The sequence below is a fragment of the Pteropus vampyrus genome, unplaced genomic scaffold, assembly GCF_000151845.1.
Source record: "Pteropus vampyrus isolate Shadow unplaced genomic scaffold, Pvam_2.0 Scaffold147, whole genome shotgun sequence".
Lineage (NCBI taxonomy): Eukaryota > Metazoa > Chordata > Mammalia > Chiroptera > Pteropodidae > Pteropus > Pteropus vampyrus.
Genome location: NW_011888928.1, coordinates 1469270 through 1485481, shown reverse-complemented (window position 1 = coordinate 1485481; position 16212 = coordinate 1469270). Strand labels below are relative to the sequence as shown.

The 16212-nt window shown below is 48.7% G+C and overlaps 1 protein-coding gene across 7 annotated transcripts; it reads left to right on the top strand.

The window, feature by feature from the left end:
• Positions 1–5579: 5579 nt before the first annotated feature.
• Positions 5580–15521, top strand: CD40 (CD40 molecule). 7 transcript variants are annotated; one of them, XM_011369304.2, is made up of 9 exons: positions 5580–5735; positions 8706–8784; positions 9115–9240; positions 9511–9657; positions 10034–10127; positions 12745–12806; positions 14123–14209; positions 14346–14374; positions 14960–15521. In XM_011369304.2, exons 1-9 carry the CDS (start codon positions 5685–5687, stop codon positions 15095–15097), a joined length of 813 nt encoding a protein of 270 aa, XP_011367606.1. In that variant the 5' UTR covers positions 5580–5684; the 3' UTR covers positions 15098–15521. The 7 variants fall into 7 exon arrangements, with proteins under 7 accessions (XP_011367606.1, XP_011367605.1, XP_023391832.1 ...); XM_011369303.2 differs by having other exon boundaries at positions 14933–15521; XM_023536064.1 differs by having other exon boundaries at positions 12745–12837.
• Positions 15522–16212: the final 691 nt, after the last annotated feature.

Here is a 16212-nt window from a genome sequence, read left to right as displayed (position 1 = left end):
CAGATACTTCTTCCTATCCTTTGGCAGTCAGAATATGGAGTGTAAGCCAAGCATGGCCACTCTGATGTCCCGTCCCAAGACTTTGAGGGAATAGTGCTCAAGTTCAGGGTCAGTTAGGGCTAGTCCTAGTGATCTATTACCATGTAAGAAGTTGCCCTAAAACTTAGTGACTTGAAATAACAAACATTTATTATCTCAGAATTTCTGTGGGTCAAGAATCCAGGAGCAGCTTAGCTGGGTGGTTTTGATTAGGGGTCTTTCATAAGACAGCAATCAAGGTAGCAGCTAGGTCTGCAGTCACCTGAGGCTTCACTGGAGCTGGAGGATCCACTTCTATACTCTCTTATGCAGATCATGGCTGGAAGCTTTGATTCCTCACCAAGTGGACTTCTCTATAGACTGATTGAATGTCCTAATGACCTGGCAGCTGGCTTCCCCAGAGGACCGGATGAGGGGCAGTGTAGAGGGGAAAGAGGGACAAAGAGAAGTAGGGAGAAAGGAGAGGGAGGGAGCGGGGGAGGGAGGAAGGAGAGGAAGAGAGACTATGCAACAGAGCACAAAAGACTGAAGGCTTTCTAACCTACTCTTGGAAATGACAAACTATCTATCACTTCTCTTGGTTTCTATTGGTCACACAGACCAACCCTGGTATAATGATGGAGGCGGACTACACAAGGGTGTGAAAACCAGAAGGTGGGCTTATGTGGACTGTCTTGGACGTTGGCTTGTAAGACCTGTTCTGTAGCAGGGTCTTGTCTACAAAGGTCTTGTCTATGTCTCAATTCCTGTGGTTCCTGTTTGAGTTTGAGTTTGATTCTTCAGTATTCCTGTCAATTCTATAAACCTCCTGATCCCTTCCAATAATATTCTCTTCTACATATTTCAATTCACCAGTTCTGTCTTTTCTTGCTTTCAGTGACAACCCTGACTAGAACGGGTGCTATGAGGGAGGACAGCAGTGGAGAAAGTGGGCTGGTGGCGGAGGAAGTCAGATAAGAAGATCAGGGTGGCCTCTCCGAAGAGGTGCCCTTTGCTCGAAGACCTGAACGATGAGGTAGTCAGTGGATGAAGAATGGGAGGAGGGGTATTTCAGGCAGAGGGAGCAACACAAAGGCTCTGGGAGGCCTGGATGGCTGGGATGTAGCAAGCAAGTGGGCAAGTGGAGGGAGAGATCAGCAAAAACCAGATCACATAGGATTTTGAAGCCATGGTGAAGAATTTGAACTCTCCTCTCCCAACCAATGCCATTTCTTATTCCAGACATCAGAGCCCAAGAAGGCTGAGGACCAGATCCAAGGTTTCCTTCTCTAGGAATCAGGATCAGCCATTGTGATCATGATAAAGAACTTGTATACTTTGTAAACTCACCTATCTATTTTGTTGGCTCTTGGGTTTCTATAACTTCTGGTTGGGTTATTTCCTGAGTTTCTTAGTTCCTTCTGATAAATCCCTTCTGCTTAACTCTGCTGAGTTGAAGGAAAAGATTTTTGCCCACAGCTGGGCCTGGGAATCCCAGCTAGAGAGCCCAGTCATCTGATAGAGATTGACAGCTACCCAAGACAGTGTGGAATGAGCAGGTGGATCCTAATGGATCCCTTCCGTTTCATATAGTTTCACCTTCGCTTGACAAATGCTCGTTCAGGATCCAGCATATGCCTGGGCTCTTTGTGGGCATCAGGGTACAAAGATCCTTCTTCCCAGGGATCAAGTTAGATGGAAGGGATGACCCAGTACAAATGTTATTGAGTGGGAGTTCCCTGTTACTTAGGAATTGGCACTATGACCTCAGCCCTATGTACCCTGTATTCCAAATGGGAGCCAGATACTTTCCCTCCAATGTTTGCTAAAGGGGACAGAACTGGTCCTATATCCCTTAGCCAAAACATCGCTTTCTTTTTCCTTGACCATCTAATATTCCTAGGGAGGGAGGAGTTCTTTGGTTTTATTGAGGATTATATGTTATGGTGGAGGACAGCCCCCCTGCATTTTAATTGGGAGTTTCTCATGGAGATTAAGGGGAGACTGCGAGAAATGATGCTGAGTTGTTGTTCCCCAATGGGGATCTACTTGGTAATGGGGCTTGCTGATGTCCCCCTGTGCCTATCTGAGCAGGGTAGAAAAGAGGTGAAGAGAGGGGTCATTGTGGAGTAGCTGGCCAGGATGTGAGTTTCTCTGGATCAAGTGGACCCTGCAGTAGTTAGCCAGGTTTTCTGGTATCCCACCCAAGCAGGCTGACTGATGAGAAAGAGGGTCCCCCAGTGTCAGGAGCCTAGGTGGTGGCGCAAGGTAGGAAAGTTCAAGCCCGAGCTGGATGTCCCCTGCCAGAGAACTGTGCAATGGGGAAGCCCCCAAGAAACTAATTCATGTGCCCCATGAGAAGCCATGTATGGATGGACACTTGCCACTATGATTTGGCAGGGGAAGCAGGGTTGACCAAGAGGGAAGGGGGGATTGCAGAAGGCTATTCCCATTCTCTCCTCCCAATTTCAGTAAGGGAGAGTGTACTGGAGTATATCTCACAACCAGGCCATACCCTCCCCCCACCCCGCACCCCATGTTTTTATTCAAGCAGGCAGGGACCTACCTGGCTCAAGTCGACCCTTGGATGAGTAAGGGAGAAGATAAAATGAGATTTAAATTGAGTTTGAGAATAAAGCTTTCAAGGATGGAGGTTTAACAACAGAAAGTGATCCAAAAGTAATGCAATCTGCCCGAGATGTCATTAAGGGATGGAAAAGGGAGCTTCAACACAGCATGGCTGAAGATGGAGATTAGGGGGAAAAAATTTCATTATTATGCCCCACTGAGTTGAGTTGCCTCAGTACACTGGTTTCATGAGTAAACAGAATAATTGAAGTACAGTGTAGTACTTGCTTAGGTAAGCTGCCACAGGGTTCTGAGAGGGCACGGGGAGTTAGGCGTGCACATCCCAGCTTGGCTTTTGGAGAGAAGGAAGCAGCACCTGAGCTGAACCTCGAAAGGTGAGAAGTTGGTCTGATGAAAGGAGAGTGAAGAAGGGCTTTCTAGGCAGAAGTGACACCACAGTCTGGAGCAGCAAGTTGAAGGCAGGAAGGACAGTTAGAGATGCAGGCCAGGAATCCCATGGCCTTGAGGTCCTGTGAGTTTAAGGAGTGAGGGCTTGGAGAGTTGCTTCAAACCTGGGAGCAACGCAATCTGGTTTGCATATTAGAACCATCTGGTTGACAGATTCTGGCAGTGCTGTGGACTTGGCCCCCAGACACACTTCTTACTCATTCACTTGGCCCTATGACCCCCATACCTTCACAAAGGCCATTTTTTTCTGTGATTCGAAAATCCTGGGTCCCCACTCTTTTGACTGTCCTTTGCTCTACTCTTACCACTGAACCCTTCATAATTCCCCTCTTTGATGGGACTCTGAAATATCAGCACCCTCCCCATAAGTCATCTTCTTTCTTCCTTCAGCATACTCTTCTCAGCCCAAGAGAATTCTCTGCCTTCTCTGGGCCTGTACCCGCCAGCACATGATTCCTCGAGATATGCATATACTAAAATATCTTCCCTTTATCTTATCTGGTCTTCGCCCCATGGGGCAACCCGGAGGCTACTATTTATTCTTTCACACATTAATTTAAGCAACTTTAATTGCTGCTCTGATATGTTTTATATAATATAATTAATGTTTTAATTCTGTGTACTTGCTTCCCAAAGCAGTTTTGTGAAGGGCCCAATTTTGGAATCAAGCAAATAAAGAATAAGTAATGGCTGAAGTTATTATAGTAATGCCCCCCACCAAAGGAATTAAAACCGTGCTTGTTTTTCTGAAGTGGGTTGAAAAGGGAAAAGATATTTTAATGTTCTCTTCATCTTGGGCAAGTTTGGGTGGCTTTCATGAAGTCCCCTGGATGCTGATTTCAAGTGTTCCTGGACTGTCGGCATCTGACCACCAGCTTGAGGTCTGTGTTTTGACTACCAGCTTTGCACCTCCTGCTTTCACATCCTTTATGGTGGAGGCTGTGCTTAGAACGAGCAGTTACCAAATCCACTCACTCACTCATTTATTCATTCAGCAATTGTGTATTGGTATTCTATTATGTGCCGAGGGCTGGAATAGATTCAACCCTGCCCTCAAGGAGCTCACAATCAATTGGGCCAGGCAAACGATGTTATAGTCCAGCACACCAATGCTGTGGGAGCATGGGGGAAAGGGAAGGCGAGCTGGAGTATCTACCTCTGTCTCAGGGAGTTAAGAGGAGGTGAAATTTAAACTGGTTCCAGGAAGGAGAAGGGAAGGAAGAAAATGGCAAGACACAGTAAGAAAAATAGTAAGAAAATTGGGAGAAGATGAGCATGGCTGAAGCCAGCGTGCGTGGGAGGAGGTGGCAGGGAGTGAGTGTGGGAAGGGAGATAGGGCCTGAGAGAAGGAAGGGCTTGCTGTGCCAGGAGGTGGAGTTCCGACTATCCTGAGGGCATAGGGAGCCTGAAGAGATTTTTCAGCAGTGAAGTGCTCTGATCAGATTAGATCTGAGGTTCACAAAGAGAACTGCAGCAGTATGAATTGAGAAAGTGAGAGAGAGAGAGAGAGAGAGAGAGAGAGAGAGAGAGAGAGAGAGAGAGAGAGAGAGAGAGAGGGAATTAGAGTATGGGATTAGCAGCCCTCTCTTTCATCATCCCTGATCTGCACAACCTGGCTTTATGGCAGGGCCCAGAAACTCTGAGCTTGGAGAGTCATCACCCTAACCACTGTGTAGTTCAAGTGCCTATGTTTCATTGGGGAAAAATTGTGCTCAAGAGAACTCTGCCCATCCAAGGCAGAGCTTAGACCAGAACCCCCGCGTTTGTTTCATGCTGTAGAGGAGAGAGTGTGAACACTGGTTCAAGAACAGATTGGAGGGCAGAAAAGGGAAACGTAGGATGTGTGTGTTTCTGCAGCGCAAGAGGGTCTGAGTGTCTTAAAATTCTCAGGGGGGGTCCTACAATCCCACAAAGGCTGCTCTAAGTGTCTGGAGACAGATGAGAACTGGGATGTGAAGGACTCTGGGGGGCGCGGGGAGGGAGCATGGATTCACGAATGAATGGATGGCTAGATGGCTGGATGGCTGTGCCTGCACGAGGGAACTTCTTTAGAAAGAAAGCAAAACTCTAAGTTAGGAAACTCTTTCCCATGAAACGCCTCCCCAGCCGTCTTCCCCATGCCTCAACAGTGGTTTTCTCGTTTTTAGGGATAGGGGGACTTCCTCAGGCCTTTCCATCCGCGGTGGGTACGCTTTCGGTTCTGCCGGGATTCCCGGAGGCAGCGGGGAAGAACCGTGGGGGTCTCTGTGGCGTCTTCCCAGCACCGGCGAGGATCTCTCTTCCTTTCTTTCACCCCCAGGGAGGCCGGCTGGCTCCTTCCCCGCTTCGGCTTGGCCTCTGTAGTCCCAGAGGCTAAGGAGGAAGAGCTCTCCCTGGGACCCCCTCATCCCCCACTCCCACTCCCACTCCCAGCGCGTCCCTAAACTCCCAGGGGAATAAGACTCCTGGGAATGTCCTGGGGAAATCCCAGAGCGTTGTCACCTGGAACTCCGCCCTCCCCAGCGAGCCTAGTCGCGATTGGTCCCCCAAGGCCACGCCCCCTTCCTGGGCAAGTCCTTGGGCTGGGGCCCGTGAGTTACTAGAGGCTCCGTCCCACGCGCTCCCTCCCGCCGCCCGGTTCTCACCTCGCCATGATTCGTCTTCCTTTGCAGTGTCTCCTCTGGGGCTTCTTGTTGACCGCTGTGAGTTGAGTTTCTGCTCCGACCCGACGGGGGAGTTTGGGATTTGAGAGAGGGGAATGAGAAGAGAGTCAATACTTCGGGAAGGGTCCTTCCTAGCTGATTTTTTTTTTTTTGGGCGGGGGAAGCAGGGGGGAAGGCAGAAGGGTAGGTGGAAGCTGGGTAAGGTACCCCGGGTTCTGGCTGAATGAGATGGGGTGCCTTCTTCTCCTCCCAGGTTGGGGTCGCAGGTAGCCCACTGAGGTCGCGTCGTGGGGGCACTGGACAGCGTGGATAGGGTTGCAGTTTGGGGAGCCTCAAACCTTCAGCTGGTCAAAGGCCGGCATCTGGGTTTGCCTCAGAGGCTGGCCACGCAGAGAAGGGTAGCGGTTTCAGGAGTGGAAGAAAAGCCAGCGAAAGGAAGGTGCGGTTTGGCTGGCTTCCTGTCCCTCTGCGTGTGGACAGATGCTAGCCTCTGAGAGCGGTTATCGACTCCTTGCCAGCCGGAGCTGCCTTCTTCCAGGGCATTTTTGTTAACGAGGGGTGATCCAACCTAGGCGGAATGCTCAAGGCCGTGTCTCTGCCTCTTGAATTTAAGATGACGTAGGCGACATATGGGGGAGACGAACTGTTCAAAGGACCCAAGAAAGGGGTTCTTCAGGCACCAAAAGGGCTCAGATACGCCCAGTCAAGCATATCTCCGGGATTTTCAGAAACCCGCATTTGTCTCACTTTTTGTTTAAATATATTTTTGTAGTTCCTCATTCTGGAGGCTGGGAATCCCCCAAGTACCTTACTCTCTCATCCTAATCCCTCTGGCCTTCCCCCTGCTTCCAAGGGCTGTAATTTCTGGCATGAAGTCTGAGCAGGAATGACCCACGGAGTAGCGGGAGTCGGCAGCAAGGAAAGAAAGTCAGTGAGGAAGCTACTTTGGTCCCAGAACTTTCATTTTCACTCTAAGCAATGGCTCCTAAGGAGAAAGGAGGCAGGAAGAGGGTGGAGCTGGAGAGAAGAGGAAGCGGGATCTTGCAGGAAGGAGTGGAGAAAGAGCCAGGGGAGGCAGGGCGAAGGGTCTTTTGGGCTTCTCAAGAGCATACTCCCGATTTAGGCTCCAGGTAGAGACTGGGTTTTGGCAACAATAGCAGTAATTATCTATTGAGAGTTTCCTGTGTGTCAGGCTCAGAGTAAAAGGCTTTACCTGCTTTCTCTGTCTGATTTCTTTCAACTCCCCCACTATACAGATGAGCAAACTGAGGCTTAGAGAGAGAAGATGTCTTGCCCAAATTCTCGTAACTAGGTGGAACCTGGAGATAAATATACATTTGCCTGACTCCTGAGCTGGCCTCTCCGATGGTGAGAGTCTCTAAGTTTCGGTCTTGAGTGCCTCTGTGTCAGGACCGGGGTTATGCAGCGGGCACTGGAGAATGACAAGCTTTCAGAGGAGGATCTGTATTTCTCATGTGTTTGAAAATGGCATAAAGGACTTTCACTGCTCTCGGAGTGTGGCGGAAAGGTCTACAGGGTTGCAGGGAGAGCATTCACAGGGTGGATGTTGCGATGTGATGGTGGGGGCAGCAGCCTTTTCTATATCCTTCCTCACCTGGGGTAAGATGCATTTCTGTAGGGAATGGCTGAATGAGAGCCAGGATCCCAGACAGCCAGCCAGTTAGCCAGGGCACTAGGCATCCAAGCAGGTAGTCAGTCACATAGGTGTAACAATTAAAACTGCCATTTAATGAGCACCTACTCTGTTCTAGACACTGTGCCAGGCCACATACATATATTCTTTCTCATCTTCACAACCTAATCTATGGGGCAGGTATTATTACTCCCATTTTAGAGATGTGGAAACTGAGCCTAAAAGAAGCAAAATAACTAGTGTTACAAAGTCAAGATTGGAGCCTTAAGCTGTTTGTCTCCCAAACCTGTGCTCTTTTCGCTGGCCGTTCCCAAACTGTAGGGTGATTGTGAGGAGCACATGCATACAGAACTAAACGACATAGATTCACTTTACAGTTCTGTTTAAAATCCTTCTCATTTTTTCAAGGAAGAAGTCTCTGGAGCTAGAATATAGTTAATACCTCTCAAGCGCTGGCTAATCCTCCTTTTTAAACAAAAATCAAGAGGAGGCCTGGGGTGGAGGGCTGTCAGCAAGCAAAGCGACCGGCCTGGGTTTAATAACATTGTTTTGTTTCTGCTGAATTTATTTTTAGGGTAACCTTTTATTTATGAGAAGTGAGGCTGGTTCTTCTCTCATGGCAATGGTATAAGGTTTACATTGAAAATAAATGTATTTGATTTAATGAGAAATAATAGCATAGTTGATACCTGGATGTAGTAAAAATTCATGTGAGACCCAAGGTGATGGAGAAAGGGAATACTGAGACCTGAACTCTCATTTGGATTCTATCACTTTGGGACCTTAGACAAGTGGCCTAACCTCATTGGTCCTTGGTCTCATTATTTGTAAGGCGAAAGAGTTGGATCTTATCCTTCCATCTGGCATTTCATGAGAGAGAGGTTGGAGGGAAAAAACATGATGAGGCTGGGAGAGGGGAAAGGGATGTGGAGCAGAAGAATAGAAGGAAGTGGCCGGGTACTAAACCTAGCCCCAGACAGGAATGGGACCACTGAAGTCAGCCAACCTCAGGACTCCAGGGAGGTACTGGGGTCCTCACGTCCTTTTGGGTCTTTGCAAAGAGGGAAGACTCTGGAGTCCAGCCGAAAAGAAGGTCTGTTTAGTTTAGAGACTATTTCGAGGTTCCGGCACAATCGCTTTGTAAAATTTCAGAATGATTCTCTGGATGCTTTTGCAATCATATCAGTTGTCAGTTTAGTTAAAAACAAACACATCGAGTAATAGGCGGGCTCCATTTTTCTGTGTAGGACTTTACTTCAGTTCCAACCTCTGTCCTGGCTGATTTTCACCTTCCTGCTGAGGAGGCTACAAAAGAGATTTCAAGATCCCTTTAAATTGCCCAATTCTGTTTTTAGGTCCACCCAGAACCACCCACTGAATGCAGAGAAAATCAATACCTAATAAACAGTCAGTGCTGTAATTTGTGCCCACCAGGTGAGATGCCAACCCTAAAGCCCTACAGTAGGACTCCTCTTAGTTTGCTGGCAGATGCAGACCCCATGAGCCAACTGTAAACTTGAGTCTTAAACAACTCCTGAGATTTCCCACCCCTGCCCTACTGTCAGAATGTTCTGGGTTCCCTCTCTACTTACCTAGGACTAGGGTTCCTATCTCTTCCATGTCTCCCACCAGACTATGAAGGCTGAAAGGGTCCGAGACCGTTGCTTTTGAATCCCCTGCCCTAAAGCCCAGTCTGATCAGTTTTCGTTAAGTGTCTGACTCACCGAGCTTGTTGAAGCTGCCTCATTTCCTGATGTTTTCCAGGAGAGAAACTGGTGAATGAGTGCACGGAGACTGCCAACACAAAATGTTTTCCTTGTAGTGAAGGCGAATTCCTAGGCACCTGGAACAACGAGAGACACTGTCATCAGCACAAATACTGTGACCCCAGTGCGTGAGCTGCTGGGGGAGGGGTTCTTGGGAGCTGGGCTGACATTCCAGCTCATTGTTGATAATGCAGCCATTCTATTTTTCTTTTTTTTGATAGCTAGGGTCTGTTTTGATTGGTTGGAGTATAGGTTGTACTGGTTGTTAATTTGATTGCCATCCGCACTTGGAAGATGGTCTAAGACAAAAAAAAGATCAGGAAGTGGGAGGAGCAGGGCCCTAAGCATCAGGGCCACCAAGGGGTTCCCATCCTTCTTGCCCATCTCTGCACAGACCTAGGGCTCCTGGTCCAGACAAATGGCACCTCGAAAACAGACACGACTTGCATGTGTGGTGAAGGCCAATACTGTACCAGCGATGCCTGTGAACGCTGCATCCCGCACAGATTGTGCCCCCCTGGCTTTGAGGTCCAGCAGATTGGTAAGTGGGTGACCTGTCTGAGAAGCAGCTCTAGAGTCAGGAGAGAGGAACCAAGGGCCTAAGGGAAGGGGCTCGGCAGTGGGCACTCGGCTCCAGTGGTGCAGGGAATGGAGACTTGAATACCAACCTGAGTTAGTATGTCTGCTAGAGTGAGCAGGAAATGGAAACTTTTTCATTCTGCCTCCCGCTATGGGTATCTGCCTTGGGAGGGCAGTGGGAGAAGCCTTCCCAGGGGCTGCAGCAGTTGGGGGAGACTATCTGCTAGGGGAAGAGTGCTTAAAGCAGGAAGATCTTTCTGTCCTGTCTGTCCACCGAGTCCCTCGAGAACCAGACAGGTGGTCTACTGTGATGATTAATGCCTCCTCCTCCCTCCCAGCTACAGGGGTTTCTGATACAATCTGCAAACCTTGCCCAGTTGGCTTCTTCTCCAACGTGTCATCTGCTTTTGAAAAGTGTCACCGTTGGACAAGGTACAAGGACTCAGCCCTTGTGTTCCCTGCTCCAAGTGGGGCATGGGATCTGCTTCCATTCTATCTGGCCACCTGCCCTTCAGTCCCTGCTCTCTACACACTCCCGCACACCTGCGAAACACCTAGAAGGACCTCGTGGCTGACCGAATGGGCACGTCTCAGCATTTTCTCGCCCTCTCTGTCTTGGTGCCACTGTGATACCTCTCCTACTTTCTTTCCACCTTCCTCTGCGCCTCCTTTCTCCTCCTTAACTGGTTTCTAGGTCTTCGTTCTGTTCTACTGTCCAGTCACTGTGCCCACCTCCTCTGCCATCTCATCCATATCCATGGCTTTAGCTGCCAGCTCTCAAGTGGTTCCAATAAACATCTCCTGTCCAGATTTGTTTCCTGGGTCCCAGACTGTCATATCTAAGTGCTGAGGGCACACCTCCATGCAGGTGTCTCAAAGGCACCAAATGGGCTTACCCAGGTGCTCCCCTCACCCTCTGGGAAAACCACCACCATGCTTCCATGCTTCTGGGCACTCGTCCAAGGATCCTCCCTCACTTCCAAGCCCAAATCAGTCACCGGGTCCTGTCCATCTGGCCTCCAAACTGTTGTGGGACTTGTTCTTCTCGCTATCTCCAGTGTCACACCTTGAGTTTGGGCCTCATCACCGTGGTCCGGATGATGCCTCCTCATTGGCCTTCCTGTCTCTAGTCTCTCCCCTTCAGCCAGTTCTCCATCTGCTTGCCAAAGTGAGCTTTCTGCAGTTCATTTTAGATCACGGCACTCCCTATTTAAAACGTTTCATTGGCTCTTGCCTTTAGAACAAAAATCCAGACTTTTTTTGCATGGCCTCCGACCTTCTGGCTCCATTTCCTGACTTCTTCCAATGTCATACGACTTGCAGTCTCCTCAACACACGGCTCATTCTCTTGCATCAAATTCTTCTGCCTGGAATACCTTTAAACACACACCCCATAAAAATGGGTAAGACAGGCACATAGGACAGAAGACATAAAAGGACCTATAGTGATAAGTCCCCCTTACACCCCTGTCTCCCTAGTTCTTCTCCCTGGAGGCGGCCTCTGTTCCTTGTGTGTCCTTCCAGAAATTTTGTCTACAAATACACACACCTGTGTGTGTGAAAACACATATATTGTCCGCACAAATTGTTGCATCCCATATACATTTTGTTCTTTGTCTACTGTCTGTCTTTCTCCAACAGATTTCAAACTCCTTTTTTTTCCTTCCACTGATGCAACCCTTATGCCTAGAACAGTGTCTAGAACATAGTTGGTGCTTAACAATAGGTGCTCAATGTTAACTGACAACTGGAGGCACATTGGTGCAGTAGAATCCAAGCACTGGCTTCCAACCTCACTGCGGCTTAGAAAGGGTGTGACCCTGCACAAACGTGTGACCCTCATCTTTCTGAGTCTTGGCGTCCTCATTTGGAAAACGGGAATGACCTTCATCTCGTAAGGCTTGAAGAAGACACGTAAAAGTGTTTCGTAAGCTCTTAAGCGCTCTCCTTGTGTAAGACTCTTCTCCTGTGTGTGCTTTCTTTAAAGCTTTGCTCTCTTTTGCCCACTTTAGATTGTGTGTGTGTGTGTGTGTGTGTGTGTGTGTGTGTGTGTGTGTGATGTCCTTCTCTGACCATTCTTCACCATTCCTCCTGAGACCGCCTTGGACCAGGTCTTCCTCACATATCTAGACTCCCACAATGGCCTCCTAGTTGGCCACCTTTCTGTAATTTCTCCTCCTGTGAACTCTCTGGCCATCTGAGTGCTCTCACTACTTAAGTCATCCGGTTGGATGCTGATGCTACTCACCAACTGAATCCAGTTAAAACCTTCGTGGCTGATTATGAGGTTCTAAAGACCAAATTTTCCATAGTTCCCTAACGCCATCTGGCACGTCGCCCATTTAATCTCTGTATCACGCTGTCCTGCTTAGTGGGAATGTACAGCTGCTCTAAATTTTACATTCTTCAGGGCCCACTTAGTCCTAACTTCCCTGGGAAGTATTTCTGGATGCTCCTTAAACCAGAGGTTCTCAACTGAGCAATTTTGTCTCCTAGGGGACATTTGTCGATATCTGGACACATTTTGGTTGTCATGACTGGGGAGGGGGATGCCACTGAAAATTAGTGGGTAGAGGCTGCTAAACATCGTACAATGCACAGGACAGTCCTGATAACAGAGAATCATGTGGCCCAAACATGTCAGTGATGCCGAGGCCGAGAAGCCCCGCCTTAAACCGAATGTACCATCTCTCCATTCCTGCCATTGTGGATTTCGTCTCCTCTTCTCTGAGCAATTCCAAGTTAATTTCAGCCTATATTGCAACACTTGGCAACACTATATTGCAACACTCATTAGAGACTCTCCTATTATTATTCCTTCAAGATGTGTAATAATCTTTTCTCTGTACTTCTGGAAGTACAGACCAGCATCATAACCAGCACAGGAGGGAGCGTACAACACGTGCTCAGTGAACCTGGACTTGATGGTTGTTGATGGTCTCTTATGGAAATCTTATGGTTGGGGAAACTAATGTCTCTCTCTCTCTCTTTCTCTCTCTCTTTCCGTGTGTGTGTGTGCGTGCGCGTGCGCACACGTGTCTGTGCACAGCTGTGAGTCTAAGAACCTGGTGGAGTTACAAGCAGGGACTAACAAGACGGATGCTGTCTGTGGTGAGTCCTGGAGAATGGGCCCTGGCAGCAGGTAGGGAACTAAAATGGGAGACTAAGGCACACAGAAACACAGGGCGGGAGGCGAAGTAGAGGAGGTGGCAGTTTGGAGTTGTAGCATCTCAGCTCGGCCACTTATCTGTGGAGTCTGGGCATGTTACCTCCCCTCTCTGAGCCTCAGTTTCTTCATCTGTAAAATGGGGTGACAATGGCACCCCCCCCAGGTAGCTTGATGTAAGTGCCTAGTGTGGGTTCTTGCACTCTACAAGGGCTTCATCAATGCTGTTCTGCCACCCTGCACTTCGAGCACCAGCACGATGTGACACCGTTTCCTCTCGGGGCCTCGGTTTTAATTCTAGAATGAGGAGGTTAGTCCACAGCTCAGATCACAGACTCAGGTAACTGCAGGGCAGGTCATGTTAATGAGTGAAAAATGTTAGAGGTAAGGAAAATACACCCCCTTTGCTTTTTCTTAACACTCAATTTTCCTTTTGGCAGAGCTGAGACTGGGGTGAGGTGAGCGAGGCCCTTGCCTTGGGCATAAATATTTAAAGAGGTGCCAGAAAAATGCAGTAACGAAAATAAATAACATTTTGATGCAATATTGAAAACAAATCAAAGTTAATGCAAAAAATGTCGATTATGAACAAAATATCAAAATTTTAGCTAAGCATGGAATCCGACCCTGCTCCTGCCTGACCCTGCCTCACTTGCCTCCGCCTAATCCCGGCCCTGGTTTCAATAAAATTTTATTTAAAAAACAGGCAGTCAGCCTGTGGGCCATAGTTTGCTGATCTGGGTTTTTAAAAACATGACATTAGAATGTTACTTATCTTGTGTCCCCTTAAATTTTGGCCCGAGGCGAGTGGCTTACCCTAGTCCATGTCCTGCCTCCTGGCTTCTCTCATTTTCCTGTTTGAAATAGAGACTTAGGTACAAGAAACACTTAAATTCTCCTTCATTCTTGTAAAACAAAGGCAATAGGTCAGACATATACCATGCTGGGCTTCAGCGTTGGACAGAGAGTTGGGAGAGATTGGGAGTGTGGTAAGTGGTGGAGACAGGTCTTCTAAATTTCCAAGAGAAGCTAGATATTCAGATTTTAAATATGCAATCTCCTAATTTTAAGATGTTTCAAAAAAAAAATTTTTTTTTAAATGTGCTCCTCACACTAAAGACATCTACTGGCCACGTTTTACCAGGGCTACCTGTTTGAAACCTCCGACGTAGCTGAGCTCAGACGTAGAAGGATTTTAGAATCTGGCAGTGGCTATGGGCATGGGGGTGGGGAGCCAGCACTGAAATCTCAGTTTCCTCAGGTTTCCAGGATCGGATGAGAGCCCTGGTGCTGATCCCCATCATTATGGGGATCCTGACTATTGTCCTGTTGGTGCCTGTCTGTATCAGTGAGTCCCATATGGGGAAGTGAGGTGGGAGGGAGGGGTGGAGGGAGGGAAGAAAAGGTAAAATAGAACTGGCTACCTGTTTCCTGATCTGGCCTCACCAACTCCTCATTCCGTTTTTTTTTTTCTCTCTCTCTAGGAAAGATGACCAAGGAGCCAGAAAATGAGGTAGGTTGCCCCTGGGAACTGGTTCAGAGTTTTGGCAAACTAGAAAGAAGATTGACTCATTGCTGCCTATATGGCAGTAAAACTGATTCCGGGTCTCTCCTTGTGGCCAGGGGAGAGTGGGGCTTGGGGGGTGGGGGTGGCAGGAGACCAGGCTACTCCTCCCCATCCCTGTGCTCTAGGGCTCCTCCCATTCACTCCCTCAGCTTCGCCTTTGTCGCCCTCAGAGCTCACCTCCCCACGGAGCTGCCCTTGCGCCATTTTTGAAATCAGTGGTGTCATTTGCTGTTCTTTCCTGGTATTCGATACGTGGGGTACCCCTTTGGGGCCTTGGCGCTGAGTCCATGGGCTGGACTGGAGGGACAGCTCCTTGAACCACACTCATGGGAAGCTTCTTGACAACTTTGGTGTGGCCAGCAGGGGGCAGGAGGCACCCGTGGAATCAGCCCTGACCCTCTTTTTGGGAAAAGGGGAAGGGGCTGCTGGTGGTGGTGGGCTCCCCTTCTGAGAGAAGGGCTCCAAAGGGGTGTTGCTGGGTAACCTCACACCTTGGCTTCCCAGGCCTACCACTTTAAAAACCAACGGCAGGTTCCCGTGGAGACGATCGATATAGATTTTCCTGGCCCCCACTCCACCGCACCGGTGCAGGAGACCTTGCATGGGTGCCAGCCGGTCACGCAGGAGGATGGCAAAGAGAGCCGCATCTCAGTGCAGGAGAGACAGTGAGGCTGTGCGTGCCCAGGAGCATGGCAGCATGGACAAATGTACACGTGGCCGGGGAGCCTGGAGCTGTTGCTTTGCTGTGACCAGGAGGGGCCGGTGCTTGGCACAGCCTCACTCTGCCTGTACCCCTGCGGCTCAGAAACAGTTCACCTCGGGGGAACATCCCACTCCAGCCTGGAGCCCATTCGATTTCCCAACTTGCTTTTAAAGATGGAGGCAAAACTTTGGGGGAGGCGCATCTAATAATATTATCAAACTCTCCAACGCAGCAGTTTAGTGCCTGGAGATGTATCATGGTGGTTTTGATGAGCATCTGCACAAATACCCATTGCAGAATTGTTTGTGACAGAGAACAACTGGAAGCCACTTAACTGTCCACCAACAGAGGACTGGCTAAATAAAATTGTAACATATTTATGTAACAGGATCTCAAAAACACTGTCACTGGGGGAAAAAAAAAAGCGGGTTGCAGAATGATGGGCAGGGAAAACAATTTTTTAGAAAGCACATACCCCAAAACGATGTGATACATCCCCTATGAGTATGTACGCAAACATGATATACGTTGTATATGTAGGTATGACAAGGGTTCTGGAAGGACACACAGGAAATCCACAGCCTGAAGAGTTGTAATGTCTGGGCTGGGAAAGAAGGCTCTGGGGGAGGGTTTGTTAAAGGAAGATTCGACTTTCCCAGAATGCTTCATTTTTTTTTTTCCTCCAAAAGGAGACTGAAGTCACATAATGCTTATGTAATTAAAAAGTCATCAAACATGTAAAAAGAAAAACGGGGGTGGACATGCTGGGTGACACGAGCTGCTTAATTTGCTGTCAGGCTCACAGAATTAGGGCACTTTCTGTGGATAAATAAGAATGTCCCCAGGCTGCTGCCCGGCCAGGGCGCTTTCCCTGTGTGCTCGCATCTGGCACTGTGCTTGCAAAGTGTTCTCCCCAATTCATTCATGTTCACAAAAATCAGCCATGGGGGCAGGCAGGGCCCATGTCCTTCCCTCTTTGACTGAGGCGGAAACAGAGGTCCAGAGAGGTGAAGTGACCTGCCTACGGGCACACAGCAGTTCGTAGTGGTGCCGCTCATGGCCCCACTCTGTATCCTGCGCT